General features: G+C 41.9%; 1 protein-coding gene across 1 annotated transcript in view; it reads left to right on the forward strand.

Moving 5' to 3' along the window:
• The window catches only part of LOC140311949 (cytosolic carboxypeptidase 6-like), a 265,883-nt gene that overhangs the window by 119,921 nt on the left and 129,884 nt on the right, over positions 1-16,078 (forward strand). The window contains exon 5 of the mRNA XM_072389569.1: positions 10,964-11,180. Within this exon, the coding sequence (XP_072245670.1) occupies positions 10,964-11,180 (217 nt within the window). The remainder of the gene's footprint in view (positions 1-10,963; positions 11,181-16,078) is intronic.

The following is a 16,078-nucleotide window of genomic DNA, read 5'->3' on the forward strand; positions in this document are numbered from 1 at the left end:
CTTGTGTGTGTGTGCATGTGTGTGTCGTACTTCAGCATATGTGTGAGAAAGAGAGCAAGTGTAATAACAAAGACGGAGGCAGAGTGAACTACGCTCATACACAGAAACGTATGTTGATGTAAATGCCACTCTGTGATCTCCGGCACATCGAATGATTTACTTTTCCGGTGTAATGGAGCAATTTTTACCCTTTCTTTTTTCTTTTTTTTTTTCTCTATTCCCAATTTCTCCTTTCCCGTCTTTTTCAATCTGCACTTAAATATTCTCCCGTTTATTTGCGTGACAAGTCATCTGTCACTCAGAACGGTCAGAGAGCGAGCTCATCTGATAGACGGGGCTCTGTATGTGTGCGTGGATGGAGGTCGGTGTGCTGAGAATGATTGTGAGAGTGCTTCTGTTTGTTTGTTTGCTTTGTCCCTCAGAAATGAGAAGCCTATCGGGAACAAAACTTCTCAAGTGCAGGTGCTCCATTGTTCTCAGTTTGTGTTAAGAGTTACTTTTTATCGTGACCAATCCTTCCGTGTCACTTCAGACTAACATTTGGAGGAGCAAGTGGCAGAGCCAGAGCCATCACTGATTTTCACTGTACCGATCCAGCCTCGAAAAATGCAGCTACTGACAATATTTCAACTTAAACCCTTAATCAAGTGTTTGATTAGTATTTTATATGTGTTACATATAACAGCCAGTTGCTCATTCCTTTGATCCTGCTATCCATTAGTTACTTTCAAGAGATTTTGCCACTGTTTTATCTGTGGTTTGATTAACTGACTACTACCGGGAAATAGTCTCAGGGCGGGTCCACTTTTTTCCTCTGGTGTTAGCCTGAGGGTAAACTGGATGCTACTGATACTCACGCAGTCTTTATAATCTTTGTTGATTTTTTTAGTGATTTAAACTAGATTTCTTTGTACCTATTGCAAGCTGTTTGTGCTTTGTTCTCTCCATGCTGACAGGGTCTTCAGGATAATAGAAAGAAGTAATTTGTCCCTTGTGAATAACAGTCTCACCCTGCAGACAAACACCAAGCCTGTTTTTTTTCTTCCCCCCGTCACAAATGGGTAGCACTTTGTTTTCAAATGAAACTGTAAAATAGGAGTATTGTATCACAGTGCAGATTCATGCTTGTTTTATATATTTATATCTTTGACATTCGGCAGGCAGCTGTGTGCTGCGGTGGGAATAATAGGCTGGCTTTTTGAGAGCCATAAGCCTTTAAGGGTAGAAAAGCTCTGGCTGCTGCAGCCACAGGCTCTCTTCTGTAATAGCCTGTAATTCCTCCTGTCTATTATAATCACCAGCACAGCCTGACAGTATGTACACACATGGACAAACATGCACACATACACAGTATGGTGCAACATTTTTAGGCACTCTGAGGGTTCTTATCCATTTGACAGTGACATCACAGGGCATTTGATTGATTTAAAACTCATTGTACAAGAGAACAAAAGCCCCCCCCCCAAATCCAGCATGAGTCTCCAAGAACAATCTTAGAAATCAAACAAAAATATTTTATGGATCCCACAGAGCCCTGATATCAATAGCTTGGGATCATTATGTGATCGCATGATGAGACAGGCAGCAGGAAGAACAGAAGAATGGAGGCAAGCTCTCCAAGAGGTTTTGAACACACTCCCTGCCACGTACCTGGGAGCGTTACCTGCAGGTGCAGTCAGTCATATCTTTGCACATGTTTGTCTTCTTGCACACTGACTTGTACTTTAGCCCAGTTGAGTCTGAAATGGAAGGAAGGGAAGATAGTTTGGCCTTAGGTTAGGAGAGTTAAGCAGTTACTGAACAGCAGACCTTGTGTGTCTGAGTGACATGTGGCCCTAAATTAATCCTCTATTCAAGCCACACACATTAGTGCCACAAGGAAATGTGTGTGTTTGGATAGAGGAGAGTTGATGGTACAGGTGCCAGACTCTCTCCCCATAGCCCCATGGCGGCCGGAGAAGTTAATTGGCAGCATCTGGCTGTCTGAGAGCCCAAGTGCCCATCAAGGCATCTCCTCTTCCTTTCTACCCAACCCTGTTCCTTCCCATGCCCCCCCCCCCTCCCCCTGGTGGGTGCTGCTACCTCTGGCACTCACATGGTGACACCAGTCTGGCTACAAGCTGTGAACATGAAGTGTGTGCACGTCTATGTGTGATATACTGGGGAAGATGGAGGGAGACAGGGCAGGCAAACCCCCAGCTGCAGCCATCGTGCCAAGGGAAATGTGGGCAGACAGGCTGGCATCTTTCTGCCAACACTGTCCCTACCCTCAGGGAGGAGGGATGGAAGGAGGGGCTGAGTGATAGATAGAGATTGTGTATGAATATAGTTTGGCTGATCTTGTGGCAGCTACGGCATGTTTTTTTTTTTTCATGCTGATCATGCCTTGAACAACTGTGGAGAATGTCTCTATTGTCGTGCGCTCTAATTTTGTACTTGAAGAGATTATTAAGTGTCTTTACTGAGGGACCAAGTTTGCTGCAGAAATGCACCCAATGCCGTCTAGTGATAACTACAGAGCAATCTTCAAATATGGGTAGTTGCTGTTAGTGTCATGTAGCTATATCCTCCTTATTACAATTTTATTATAAATAGTAATGAAATAGAAGTAAAATAAAGCTAACATAAAATAACATAAGTAACTGAATACAATACAATTAAGAAATTAACAAAATTACCATTTGTAGGTAGGTGCTGAAGGTATATAAAACATACAGCCCTGTGCAATAGTCAAACAAGTGATTTGGATAAGTGGCATTTTGGCCTCAGGACGCAGTGTTTCCACTGACCCTCTCACGAGCTGAGGTAGATGAGTTCAACAGTCTGATGGCCACAGGCAGAAGAACATCCTGAGCATGATGTTACATACGTTGAATGACCTCAGGCCAGAGCCTCCTCAGGAAATAGAGCCGGCTCTGGCCCTCCTTGTAAACAGCCTCCGTATTCTTGGCCCAGTCCAGTTATGCCTTTTGTGGTCATGAGGAGAATACTTTTCCCACATCTTTTCCCACAAGCTTAGTAAAGACCTAAAAAAACGGGACTCATTGCCTATAAAGCAAAAGCATGTTTGAAAGAGGAAGATTACACCGTTTTTGTCCAAAGAACAAGTTTTACATCTCGTGGCACAGGGGATATTTTACTGGTGGAGGTAAAAAGCAGTCTGGAAGCAAACATCACACCATCATCACACCATCTGCCGATAAAAACAGGATAATGTAACTAAACACATAAAAAATTCCACGACACACGACTGTAAAAAAGCAGAAGCTGAGGGTTTTACTGTGAATTCATTCATTTATTTCTTAATTTACTGGTGATCTTTAACCTTTTCATGTCATCTGTAACGCACAGAAAGGGGCGCCCAAACATTTGCTTGGTACCGCAACTGTGAGCCTCTCTAAAAATCTTTTAAAACATCCCTTTGGTTCAGAACATCGCCGGTCAACACTCACTGTCCATATTCTTCAGATTGTTCGTAACTTTGTTCTTTTTCAGTTTTTTTTTTTTTAGCAGTCCTCTGAAGGGAACCCATTTCAATATAAAACAAGAAATATTGTATCATTATTACGTTGGGAATGTTTTCTTTTTTTAACGGTTAAATAATCATTTCAGAGCTGTTAACAAGCCTAACATTTGGCAAGTGAACTGGTGTATTTAAAAAAAAAAAAAGTCAACCGCATCAATTATTCATTTCTTTATGTTGCTCGTCATTGCATGATTCAATCTGGTGGTAATTTTTCCTCAAGTCACTCTGATCGGAGTAATGGCTTCAAGAGGTGAGCTCATCCCTGTGTAGAATTTAATGGAAAGTGATTTCAGAGTGTGTCATATGAGTTGCATTGCCTTTCGCTGTGTAAATTTCCACAAAGAATGAGCTCATCACTCTGTTACCTTATTACACACACACACACACACACACACACACACACAGCACACAGGAGCACTGATGTTGATGCGTAATCTTAGACAACGTGTCCCTAACTGTTGCAGGCCTGAGATCAGACGATTCTCTCTCATCTTATGATAATTAGTCATACATACAGCAGTGACTTCATTGTTTTAAACAAATAATGCACCCTTTAGTCACAGCAGTGTGGCCAAAGTACAACATCCACACTAGTTGTGTTTTTGGCATGTTTTAAATCAAATGAAAGAATTATTCAATGATAAAGAAAAGAAAAGAGTGATTTAACTCTGTTAAGCCCACGCGATCGCTGCCACCATTAAGCACATTGTGATTAGCCTGCTGTTTGCATATCATACACCTTAATAATGTATCTTATGTCTCTGTGCATGTTTTGGCTATTATTATTATAACGACTCAGTCCGGCGCCAGTCTGTCTGTCCTGTTCCACACTTGCATACACGCACACACATACTGTAGATAATGTAATGGGAGTATTATGTTGCACTTTGGGAAATGCTGCATCACACAATTATAGGTGGATGGTCTCGTCTTTCTCCATCCTCAAACACATACATACACGAGCCCACCGCCTGCTCATCTCCTCTCACTCCCACCAGCTCACCCACCGTTTCTCACCAGGGGCTTAACGCTGAGATCATCCCATTGATGCATATGTGTGTGTGTGTGTGTGTGTGCGAGATTTTACTTTTCACATGGTGGCTTTTCTCTGCACCTCCCTTTTTCCAGACAAATGTGCACCTGCCCTGTTGCCCCATAGGGGAGCCGTGGCGCCAGTGTGGCGAGGGCACGGTGATCATCTGCTCTGCGCTAATTGCCCTGCTGCCCCACAAGACGCAGGGGAGACCCACCAGACTCAGCATGCCCAGTCTAGCTAAAGCTCCTGTGGGATGTGATGGGGGCACATTTAGCTTTTTTTTTCATCATAAAGCTTAAGAGTTTCTGTAGCATGTCCCTCTCCTTTCCTGCATCCTTCAATATATGTTTTTTTCCTAAAGGAAATAGCATCTTTTCATTGTATGCCTTATTATCTTCTGAAAATGTTAAAGTTCTCACTCCTTTTGAGTTCTCTGACGGCTTTCACCACCCAGCAGGTCACTTCTCACTCAAAGGTGTGGCCCTCTACTGGTGCATCTGGGCACTGCCACACTGCTCTGAACTTAGATCGGCCACTACATGTCTCCTTATTGATAACATTTAAAAAAAAAACCTTAGCTTTGATTTTAGGTTTATGTGTCTGCGTGGGCACATCCAGTAACTTACTGAACCATCTTCTGATCATAGATAGAAACTGTAATGCTAACACAGTAATGACTAATTAAAAAAAAAAAAAAGGAAGAGTTATTTATTCACTGTAAGTTATTTATTCATTTTCCTCATTTTTTCCTGTTTCAGGATTCATCAGTTGGAGCAGCTGCTGTTAATCCTCCACTGATTTTTTTATTTCATCGTCATGTTTCCACTGCAGCCACTTAGAAGATGAGAAATATTTATCTTTTCTCATAAATTATTTTTGAAACTTTGATATTATTTGATATTTTTGTATTTATAAAAAAAAGAAAGTGAAACAGACTTTAAAACAGATTCAATTACATGGGTGAGGTCATGTTTTTTCACAACTTAGCAGTAAAGCAGGCTGGAATGTCAAACATGGAAGGAAGACTTTATAAAGTTGATAAACTTAAGAACTTACAGACACTCAGTCAGGCATACAGGGATAAAAACGGCCGACATGCAAACCTGCACAACCACTCCCTTTGTATTAAGCACATGAGCAGAACAAACTGGATTACTTACAAACAGCAAAGGTGCTTTATTTAGATGAGGCTCCAAGATTTATGACTGTTCTCAGTGTTTTATGGAAATAACTTTGCATTTTTATGCCTGCAGCATAATGTGTGCTTGGGTGAAGTGCTGTGAGCATGATCTGATATTGACCGAGCTGATTCGTCTAACTCACCTTGAAATTCATTGAGGTCTAAAAGCTGCCAATCCTGTGACAGATCAGCTAATTAAATTTGCCAGAAATACGTGAATATCAGAGCTAACACTGAGGGCTGGAGATAACAGCTTTTCACAGTGCCTCTAACAATAAGCAGCGGGTAAAAAGCCACCTGATGGAAGAACACCTCCTGGGTGTTTTGATGCTACCATCAGGTGAGAGTGCCTTTACTCTCGTCACGTTTCAGCCTCATCAGAGGGCTGTTTCTGACCAGAGAAAGCCGCTAACGGCCTGTTGTCTCCACAGGTGAGCAACTCTCAGCTCCCTTGTTACAGGAAAGTCCATAACTCACAAGTGTTATTGCTTCCTGCAAAAACCTTACTGCTGCTAGCCAGAGGATTCCACCAGTGGTATTAATCCCCTTTTATTTCACACCATTAAAAACCGAGTGCAGTGTGTGTCTCCTCTGCTTTATGATTACACACACACGCATACTGCAGCAGAATTGCACCTCTAAAGGCAGCAGAAATTAATGCCATGCAAAGTCTCTTTTGAGAGGCCAAATCACAATCAATGGCCTCCTGCTGTATATCTGTTTTCCTCCAACTGGTTGTGGAGGTTAGTCCTAATCAAAGGACACATTCTCACGAAGCTGCAGTCAAATAGATATATTGTACCACCACATATGATATACGGCAGGCCAACCAATTTACAAAGCCAGCACAGGTTGCCTAGTAACGGTGCCTCCAGGAAGCTTTGTTGCAACTTGATTTGCATCCAAAAGATAAATATATAAATAATAGATGGATGCTCCAAGAATATATATGCCTGCCATGATATTTTTCATTCAAATATACGCAAACACACATATGTGCTCACCTCCTCAAACATGACGATACCAGCATGGTTGATGCTGCTGAGATAAGTCAGAGGCTGTTTTCTGCTTCACTTAGCATGCAAAGCAAAAATATGGAGCCGTGCTTTAAAAACAATAAGCCTGTCTAACATCTGGCATCATTTTAGAAATGCCAGGGAATAATGCCTCCTCAATTATTGGGGGAGTAACAGAGAGGGGGTAAAGAAATGCGTCATTCAATGTGAAACGTTTGCCAAGCGGACTTACTATTTGTTTTAAATGAGCTTGTGGGAATCTGTGGAGCTTGACAGCTATGCGGACACACTGGGAGACATTTAACCTCACTAACAGTTGACGGGATGACAAGCTTGAAGTGACAACAGTGATGTAGAAAAGAAAAGGAGTGCGGCAGTGTGTGTGTGTTTGTGTTCGGGCCTGGTGAGTTTCGCCCTGTACGTTTCTGTCTTTGTGGGAGTGCTCAGAGCAGCGTTGAGTGGCGTGTCCTCTACGCTTGATTGATTTGAAAATATAGACAAAGTGTCGCCCGTATGAAAGCCACCAATTTATAAGCCTTCATCTCGACACTGGAGACATCAGAATCAGAGAGAGAACTTGTAGCTACCAATGCTTAAGAGGTAGAAAAGCTCTGCCACGCAAAGTGACACCTCGCTTAAGGCTGCCTATGAAATCACCTGCCTTTGTATTCTCCACTTGTCTTTTTTTTTTTATTGGTCTGTGTCTCTTTGACTTTGTCTCTTTCTCTGTTTGTTATCCACTTTCTGAATGTATCTAGTGTTTCACTCTCCATTTGTCTTTGCTCCTCATCCCTCTTTTATTCTACAAGGCTGCGATGAGACACTCTAGAGGTTAACTTGTCCCACAGCTCGCTGCGAAAGAAATGACCTTGATGTAGCTCACATACGGTTTGAGTTTGGGGTGTTGTATCAGTGTGTGACTCCTGCTTGTGCGTCTGTTTCTATGTCTCAGTAATCACTGAATTGTAAAACTATGTGTGAGTGTGTTATCATACTGGGGGAGCTTCTCAGCTTTTTTTCTCCCCCCTTCATCCCACGCAGCGATAATTCTGTTTGGGAACGACAGCTCTGTGCCACGTCAAGAGATGGGCAGGAGAGAGGCACAGGGAGGTACCATTTAGATAAAACAAATTGCCAGCTACAGAGCAGGAGCAGTCACCACTCAGATAACAACCAGAGACTGTGAGCATTGGTGTGCATATGCTGAAGATTGTGTGCATTTTCATATTTCCATGTATGACTGGTGTCAATATGAGCCGCAGCCCTTCTTCACTCTGCACTTCTGGCTTTCCGTGTGGTTTTGTTTCCATAACAAGTCACGGAGCCATTTTCTTTGGCCCATAACCATAATGCTGCGATGGGACAAGCAGCAGTAATTAAAATCAATAGCCAGGACTTTTCAAGTCTCCGGCAAGGTCACATATTCCCCCAGTAGAGAGAAGGAGAAACACAGAGAAGTGGGATTGCATGGATGGACGCAGCCAAACAGGGAAATATGTAAAGAGGTGAGGTGTCATCATATTTTAATTAACCTGCACCTTGGAGGGTTGGTGCTAAAGTAATGCACCAGTGTGTACTTGGGAGGGAGGAGTTGTCCGTGTGTGTGTGTGTTATGTGAGTTCCATGGATGTCTGTTTTGTCCTTGCCAGCTCGGTTCATTCACGGCATGCTCTACTTCAAACCCATGTGTTTGTGTAGTTTTAGGAGTTGTATTCAGGATAATTGGAGGAAAAATAGAATGATTTCTTCTTATTTCAATCCAAAATGAGCACTTTGTTTGTTTGTGTTCTACTACTTCTTTGTCCACCTTTGCAGATTGTGAGATAGCCCTGGTAAGCTGGCTCCAGTTGGCAGCTGGGGTGTGGTGTAGCTAGCCACTAGCTGCATTAGTATTCTGCTGAGATTACCACATGCAGAGACATTTTCTTTTCTCCTCCTCTGAAGGAATAATCAGCCTTGCCTTTCTCTTCCCTCTTCCTATAGGAGGCTGATTTAGGATTCTTGTTTCACTAGTTACCTGCAGAGGTGTCTTAAACAGCCTGACAAATGCATGGAAGTGTGTTTGCTATGCTTTACTATGTATGAGCTTTACCAAACCTGATGTATGAGGTGTCTGAGCATGCACATAAAACTCTTAGGTTTCTCCTTCCTGTCCTTACTCTTCAGTGGTGAGTCAGGGTGAGAAGTTGACTCTGTCAGTTAGACCAAAGCAGTTTGTCCTGTTTGTTGATTATCAAGTCCTGTTCCTATCACAGCCCTGATAGCATCTTCATCTGATCTGTTGCCAAAGTCGCTAGTTCACCAGCCAGCCCCACCGCACAGCCTCCACGCTGCTAGCCGCCACCCCTTCTCGTATATCTCCATATCAGTCCCACATCTGCCATCACCCTGCTCTCTCATCTTCCCCTTATCTACTTATTCCACCTTTCTCCCAGTTTCCACTACCCAAAACACACCAATCAGTTATCATCCTCATCTTTCTCTTCCTTTTATCCTACACTCTCGTGGCATCCACCCCGTGTTGTTCCCCCGTGTTTGGTCTGCCCCATGCTCACTGACAAATCAGCGAGCGACAGGACAAGACCAGAGAGATTCTGAGAAAAAATGGAAAAGAATGGAAGATAAAAAGAGGAAGAAGAAAAAAAAGAGTGCCGTTACTTAAATGCATGCTAAATCCCTCTCTCTGTTTCTTAACGGTGAAATAAGGAAAGCGAGGAAGACAAAGACAGACAGACTGAGAGTGTGAAAAGAAAACATGTTGAGTAAGCACAGAAGTTCTGTGGACTGCAGCAGGACTGTCCCGGAGCTCATCGATTGTCCGTGAGATGCACAGATCAGTCAGCTTCATTTAGCTCCACGCCCAGATGCAACACGCTTTTCAGCCAACCACAATACACAAACAGTCAGCACACCGTACACAGATTAGATGCATTCCTGTTTTGTTGGGCTATCACTTCTTCCTAAATAGCTCTCGCATTGTAACTTGAATCAGTCAAGGCCTTTTCACACGTCTTTCAAGCTGAGACTGATGTGCCTTTTGTTGCACATTAGTGTCTAAAGTCGATCCACTGCTTATATGCCTCTGGGGGGGGCAAAATAGGTAGTAACAAAGGCGAAACAGGCTATGTGTGTGTAAGGGCAATTTGGCTTTGTCTTCATTCTGCTGATTCCGCAACAAAGGCTTGATGTGCATAAGCACACATATAGAATTTATTTTTATTTGAAGAGTATATTTATTGTTTTAGGGTTTTCAACCTCTACATCTACACACACTTTGAACAGGTGTGAAAAGAGCTATTCTCTCCCACATAAAACACTGAAACATCTTTTTAGCTGCTTTAAGCAGATTCCCCAAAATAAAGTCGTTTAATTGTAAATGAGTTTGATACGGACCCTTTAAAACATATACATTTTTGTTTAGTCACATCTGATAGTCACAAGCAGTGTCTCTAAAGCTAAAGTCTCCAGTTTCCCAGTGAATTTGACATAAAGGTTGGAAAAAGGTGTTTTCACATTTTTAAAAGGGAAATCAAATGGCATATACCATAAGTCAACTGGTCAACATTTACATCAGTAGTGGTTACTTTTCATTTTTCACTTTTGCTACAAAACTGGAATCCACATTTATGAATATCTACTGTAAAATACCTTATATGGAATGGCTGAATTTACAGGACATGTTCATTTGCATACGTTTTCCAGAACAAATTACTAAACAGACCTGGAAAGGGGGTTAAAGCAGTCCTATAAGGGAGTGACAGTTGATATTTCAAGTAGCTGCATCAATTAGTGGATAATTTGTCCCTCTTCCATCGTATTGTTTCCTCAGTTACAGTTTGCTGTTTATAATTCTCACATTGATCTTAGATGACAGATGGGGACTGCAGTGTTTATATGGCGTAACAATGAATGACGAAATGGCGATTGATTACACAAATGGTTATTTTTATATGTAATGACTGCTGCTTTTTTGATTTTGTTACGAGTGCATCATAGAGTGATTGAGGTTTTCTATGACCTCAGTCAGATGATTACCAGCTGAACTCAATGTCTCTTGAGCTCGAGAAATGTACCGTGGTCATATCGTTCTTCATATCTTCATCAGATGCACTTTAAATCATCTAGACTTAATGTCCTTAAATGAAAAACCCAAACTATAAATGACCTCTCTTCCTCACGGTGCGTTTGTGTTTTTGCTGTTACAGGCAGAGGCTTCCGGCCAAAAATGTGTACTACTACCGTTGCCCCGATCACAGACGCAACTATGTCATGTCTTTCGCCTTCTGCTTCGACCGAGAGGATGACATATACCAGTTCGCCTACTGCTACCCCTACACCTACTCCAGACTACAGCATTACCTTGCCAGCTTGGAGCGCAGAAACCTTCCCTACCTGCAGAGGGAACAGCTGGGACTCAGTGTGGTAAGTCGAAAAGAAGGAAAGTGATGCGAGCAGGTGGAGAAGAAAACGTGAGGGAGGCTGTAATGATTATAGCTGGAGCAGAGATGTCGAATGGTGGTGAGGATTAAAGCTGGAAGAGTTATAAGGTGTAGTGTGTGCATGTGTGTGTTCAGATGAAGGCGACCCAGATTGGTAACTTAGGTGTGCCTGCCGGTCATAACTTCAGCCTCTCATGTTATTATGATTGTTGCACTGTGAGATGACGGACTGTAAGCCTCTGGGTGTGTGAGTGTGTGCGAATGGCAGTGTGCATAATCAGCAGAGCTCTCACCTCAGCAGTAGGAGCTAGTGTATCATACATGCTGCCTCCAGTCTTGTCTGCTCTTATCAAATAATTGTAGGAGAAAAACTCATTAGAAATGCTTGAAAGATTACGACTTTTTCTTCTGTCCTCCAACATTTGTCAGGGAAGGCTTGCTGCAAGGAAGATACCATGAAAGTACAGGTACTTGTAAGGACCACTTGACCGTAAAATGCAGAAATGATTTAGAAATGTAGAAATTCTGGCATGAAACGGCTGGTGGCGTGGTTAAAAAAAAATAAGAAAAAAGGGAGTCTCTGCCAATTAAAAGATGTAATGACCTATGGTGTTACGTGAATAAGAAATCTGAGTGTATAAGGTTCAAATTGTGGTTATATTTTTAAGGGGAAAAAAAGTTCCTTAGTGGTAGTTCAGCATTGAAAAAAACAACGAGTGAAAACATTAAGATTTCAGTTTTCAGGTTGGGGCAGTGGCGACTGGTTGTAACAGAAGCTCATTTTTGTTATTGATTACCACACATCCTCGCGGCAGCAGGTCACGGTTAAAGCATTTGATTACCTCCTCATGGATCACAGCTTCACTGTGGCTGTCTGTCGTTGCTCCCGCGACTCAACTTGGTCAATTAAAATGAATTTGCAAAACCGTCTGTCCTGTTCTGTCAGTCTATCACCACCAGCCGCCACGCGCTCTGATAAATCCTTTGCATCTTCTCTTGTTGCTTCAAAATTTAGACCATCCATCAGTTTTAACATGTGGACTTGGCCCGCATGACTAGTAATAAAAGAAATCTGGTTAGATAGATCTGGATACAAGTAGGGATCCTCAAGTGCATGGGTCCTTCTCTTTCTGGGTTTCCCAATCAGGGGAAAGGGCAGACTCCACCGTAAACAATTAATACTGCTTAAAAGGTTTTGAGAGAAGGTTAATGCACTGAGGAGTCAACATCTTGTTTAGGGTGGTATCACAATCAGTTTAGACTCATTTAAAAGCTCTAAGCATAGTCCCCAGAGTTACATAGATTTAATTACCAAAATATCGCTTTCGTATTTTCAGAAATGTTCATACGGCAGTAAATTAATTACGACGCATAAAGTGATTTAAAAATTCAAATGAACTTCCCTCAGAAGTACAAACAAGGTTTTATTGTAACATGATGTAATGTACATATGTCCTATTAAAGCAAAGGGGATGAGGTATTTGTTTCTTTATGCCAACACCATGCAATAAATGGTTAAACGTCGAAAAAATTTTAAAAATGTTGTTTAAGGCCTTTGGATTTGTAAGAGAGACAAGAGAGCAAGCTGTAGGAAAATGTAGTGTATGTGTAAGAGGTTAGGCGGAGCAATTTCTTTTCATTTTTCACTTTTGTTTTATTTATCAACATGAAAAAAAGGCTGATTTTCAGTAGAATGTAAATTTTTCCTACGCTAAGAAAACCAGCATGTGGTGGGTTAATGTGTCCCACCGCTGCTGATACGTAATCTTCCTTCTCCATCTGCACTACTGCTGCTCTGCGTATAACATAGTGTAAATACTAAGATTTACAATTCACTCTGTGCAGCGCACTAGTGTCACTTTACTTTTAAGATGCATCTTTTGTCTTAGCAGCAAAACGGGGAACAGAGAGAGCAGACGGACTCGGTTGATTTGGCCCACAGACTCAGTATTAGTATTCATAGTCATAGATAGGTTTTATGACCGTATTTTTCTCTTTATGTTCTCTGGGCCTTGGTCGCAGACAGCTTTGCCCCACCCTCTCATATCTCTTTCCCTGTCTGCTCCTTCTCTTGCAGTTACTGCTTCTTCCCTCCCTTTCACATGCACGTGTGCAGCTCCACAGACGTGCACATGCACACACGGGTCAGAGAGAGAGGAATGAGAAGGGATAAGGGGAGCTTTCTGACTGCATCAAAGTTTAAAGACAGATTGCTGTAATTTCCGCGGCAGAGTCTTTGGAAACAGCAGAACACGGCTGGGACACCAGAATAGCTTTAACCTTCTAATGGGTACAGTTATCTCATAAGGATAGAAATAAGATCTGTGACCACTTGCACTGGCGCTCTTCTATCTTGCTGTCTCATTTGTTTTCTGTAATGTGTTCCTAAATAATAATAAAAAAGGATCTATCCTGCCTTTTTACCAGTTCAGATACTGTAAAAAGATTTTGTTTTTTTTAGTTTAACTCTATCTCTCCTCATCTTCATGGGATAGGTTGTGTCCTCTGTTGTTTAAGTCAGGCATTTTTTTCCATTTTCAAATCCAAATTCATTTGAAATGAAATGCATGCCATTCCTCACTGCATCTTACACCCTGCTACTATGTGCTGACTATCTCGGAGGCCTCTTTGCACAGCTTAATCCTGATGTCCCATCTGGTGCGGTAGATCCTGGCCTCTATTGCTCTTGTGCTCATTGCCTGTTCTGGAGCTGCCATGATTAGCGCTTTGATACTGTCTTCTTGGTATCAGCCACTTCCTCAGTCTTTTGGTGATACATAACATGTCGAGGCTTATCCCTCAGTGATGGTGCGTCTTCGTCCTCCTCTCCTTCCCTTCACTGACTTTCAGTTGCCTGAGGCGCCCACTTAGCAGTTCATCACTGGGGGCCATCTTCCTGATGGGTTTCTGGATCTTTGTTGTGTCGTCCTGGATAGCGGCACTGATGCTCACTTGCCCCGGTCTCCTTCCTATCACTAAATAAATAGTCCTGCGGTAGACTTAGGATGAAACCTGCATGCATTATTAGGAGTTTTCTTGTCTTGATATCTATGGCTTTTGTATCCTCCTTTGGCCACATAGTTATACCAGCGGGATATCTGATATTCAGGAAGGGAATACATGTTGATTGCTCAGACTTTGTTCTCCATCTTGTTATTCATCTGACCCTCCTGGACCCACCTTGCCCTTTCTACATACTTTTTGTGGCTGACTTCCTTGCAGTTTCTCTGTAGTTGCCATTTGTCTGTGGAAGCCCAAGGCATTTGTAGCTGTCCTGAACAAGAATGGCTATGAAAACTGGTTCCGAAGTCGAACGATTATCCACCATCTCCTCTACATGGATGACAGGCTGTATGCCCGGACTGATCCACTGAACCAGGTGATACAGCGAGGACAACATTCACGTTTCAACATTAACTGAGAGCAGTGTTATAATTAACTACTGATAAGTACTTCACACAACCCCACAACAAATAATACAAAATATTGATTTCAGCAGTTAAATTTCATGTGTAAATTACAACGAACCAGAGTGAATTCACTTCGGTTGTGCTGCAGTGTAAAAGTCAGTTTCACTGATGGAAAATGGAAAGAGCAAAGACTTAATAGCTTTGCAAGGAATTAAAAGGGCAGGTCTGGATGATTTTACTTTCAGATTCTCTACAGATTCACTTCATTTCCCCCCTGCCAGTTGAGGTTTTGCAGTCTTTATCTCTTGACTTTCCCAATAATTTTTTTTTCTACTGTTTATCATCTATGATCACGTCATCTTGTTTCTTTCTTGTTATCAAAAGCAAAAAAATACGTCAAGGCTTGTTCAAATAACAAGGAATTTCTGGATTATACACAGACATGTGTCCCAGCAAGCCTGAAAGATCCAGATCTAGAATCATTATCTTCACCAACAGCCACTGAATAAGTCAGTATATGGCAACTTAATATATGTCCAGACAAAGCAAAGTTGTCGATCGAGGCAGATGAATCAATGTGAAATTCATTAGATCCCAGTCACAGCAGAATCCATCTTTCCAGGCATCTAGCCATTCTATTTTGGCTCAGGCAAAGTATTTGAGACCAATCACTATCCAACACTAGCAACTAAAGAAAGGTTTTATTTGTGATGACAGTCGACAGTCAGTCAACTCTTTAATTGATCTAACATTGAAGACTTGGGCAATAGTCTTATTTACCCAGCTGGGTCCAGTGAAAGTATTTTATTGATCTGATACATTGTGGTTCCTGGTGACAAATGATAGATGAATCATTCATGCAACTGCAGAGCATTTGTGCCTGACAGTGTTTTCTATGCTGCATCAGGTCAACAACACAGGCCCAAATCATGATACCACCACCACCACTGTGTTTCACAGTGGGGCTATGACTCCTATGATGGGATGCTGTTTTTTTCACAGTATCGCTCATTTAAAGGTAAAAGTTCTATTTCGGTCTTGTTTTTCTTCATGTTTCCATAAGCCTTCCAGATTCTCTAAGAGTCTCAGAGGTCTACCGTGTCCATGGCTTGATCCACTTCCATAAACGTGTTGTGATGATGAAACTTTGACAGACTTTCCCTGCTCTTTAATTAAACAGGCCACCCTCTCACTCCTGCATTTGTTCCCACTGATTGAACACATCTGACTCAGCTGTCACCTTCATAACATCTGTTATTCATAGAGGTTCTGATATTTTTACCTCACACAGCTCTGTGGTTATCCTCCCTCAATAAATGAACTGCCAAGCACCAATTCTTATTTCCTTTATTGGGTCGTCTTTTTCTACTTTATATAATGATCTGATTGGTCATATTTCTGAAAAAAATTGGCCTCTAAAGGCTTTGGAAACTTTTAAGTGCCACTGTTTTTTTCACTTAAAAACGTCAAT

The sequence above is a fragment of the Leuresthes tenuis genome, unplaced genomic scaffold (genome assembly GCF_036924035.1).
Source record: "Leuresthes tenuis unplaced genomic scaffold, fLeuTen1.0.hap1 SCAF_7, whole genome shotgun sequence".
NCBI classification, from domain to species: Eukaryota; Metazoa; Chordata; class Actinopteri; order Atheriniformes; family Atherinopsidae; genus Leuresthes; species Leuresthes tenuis.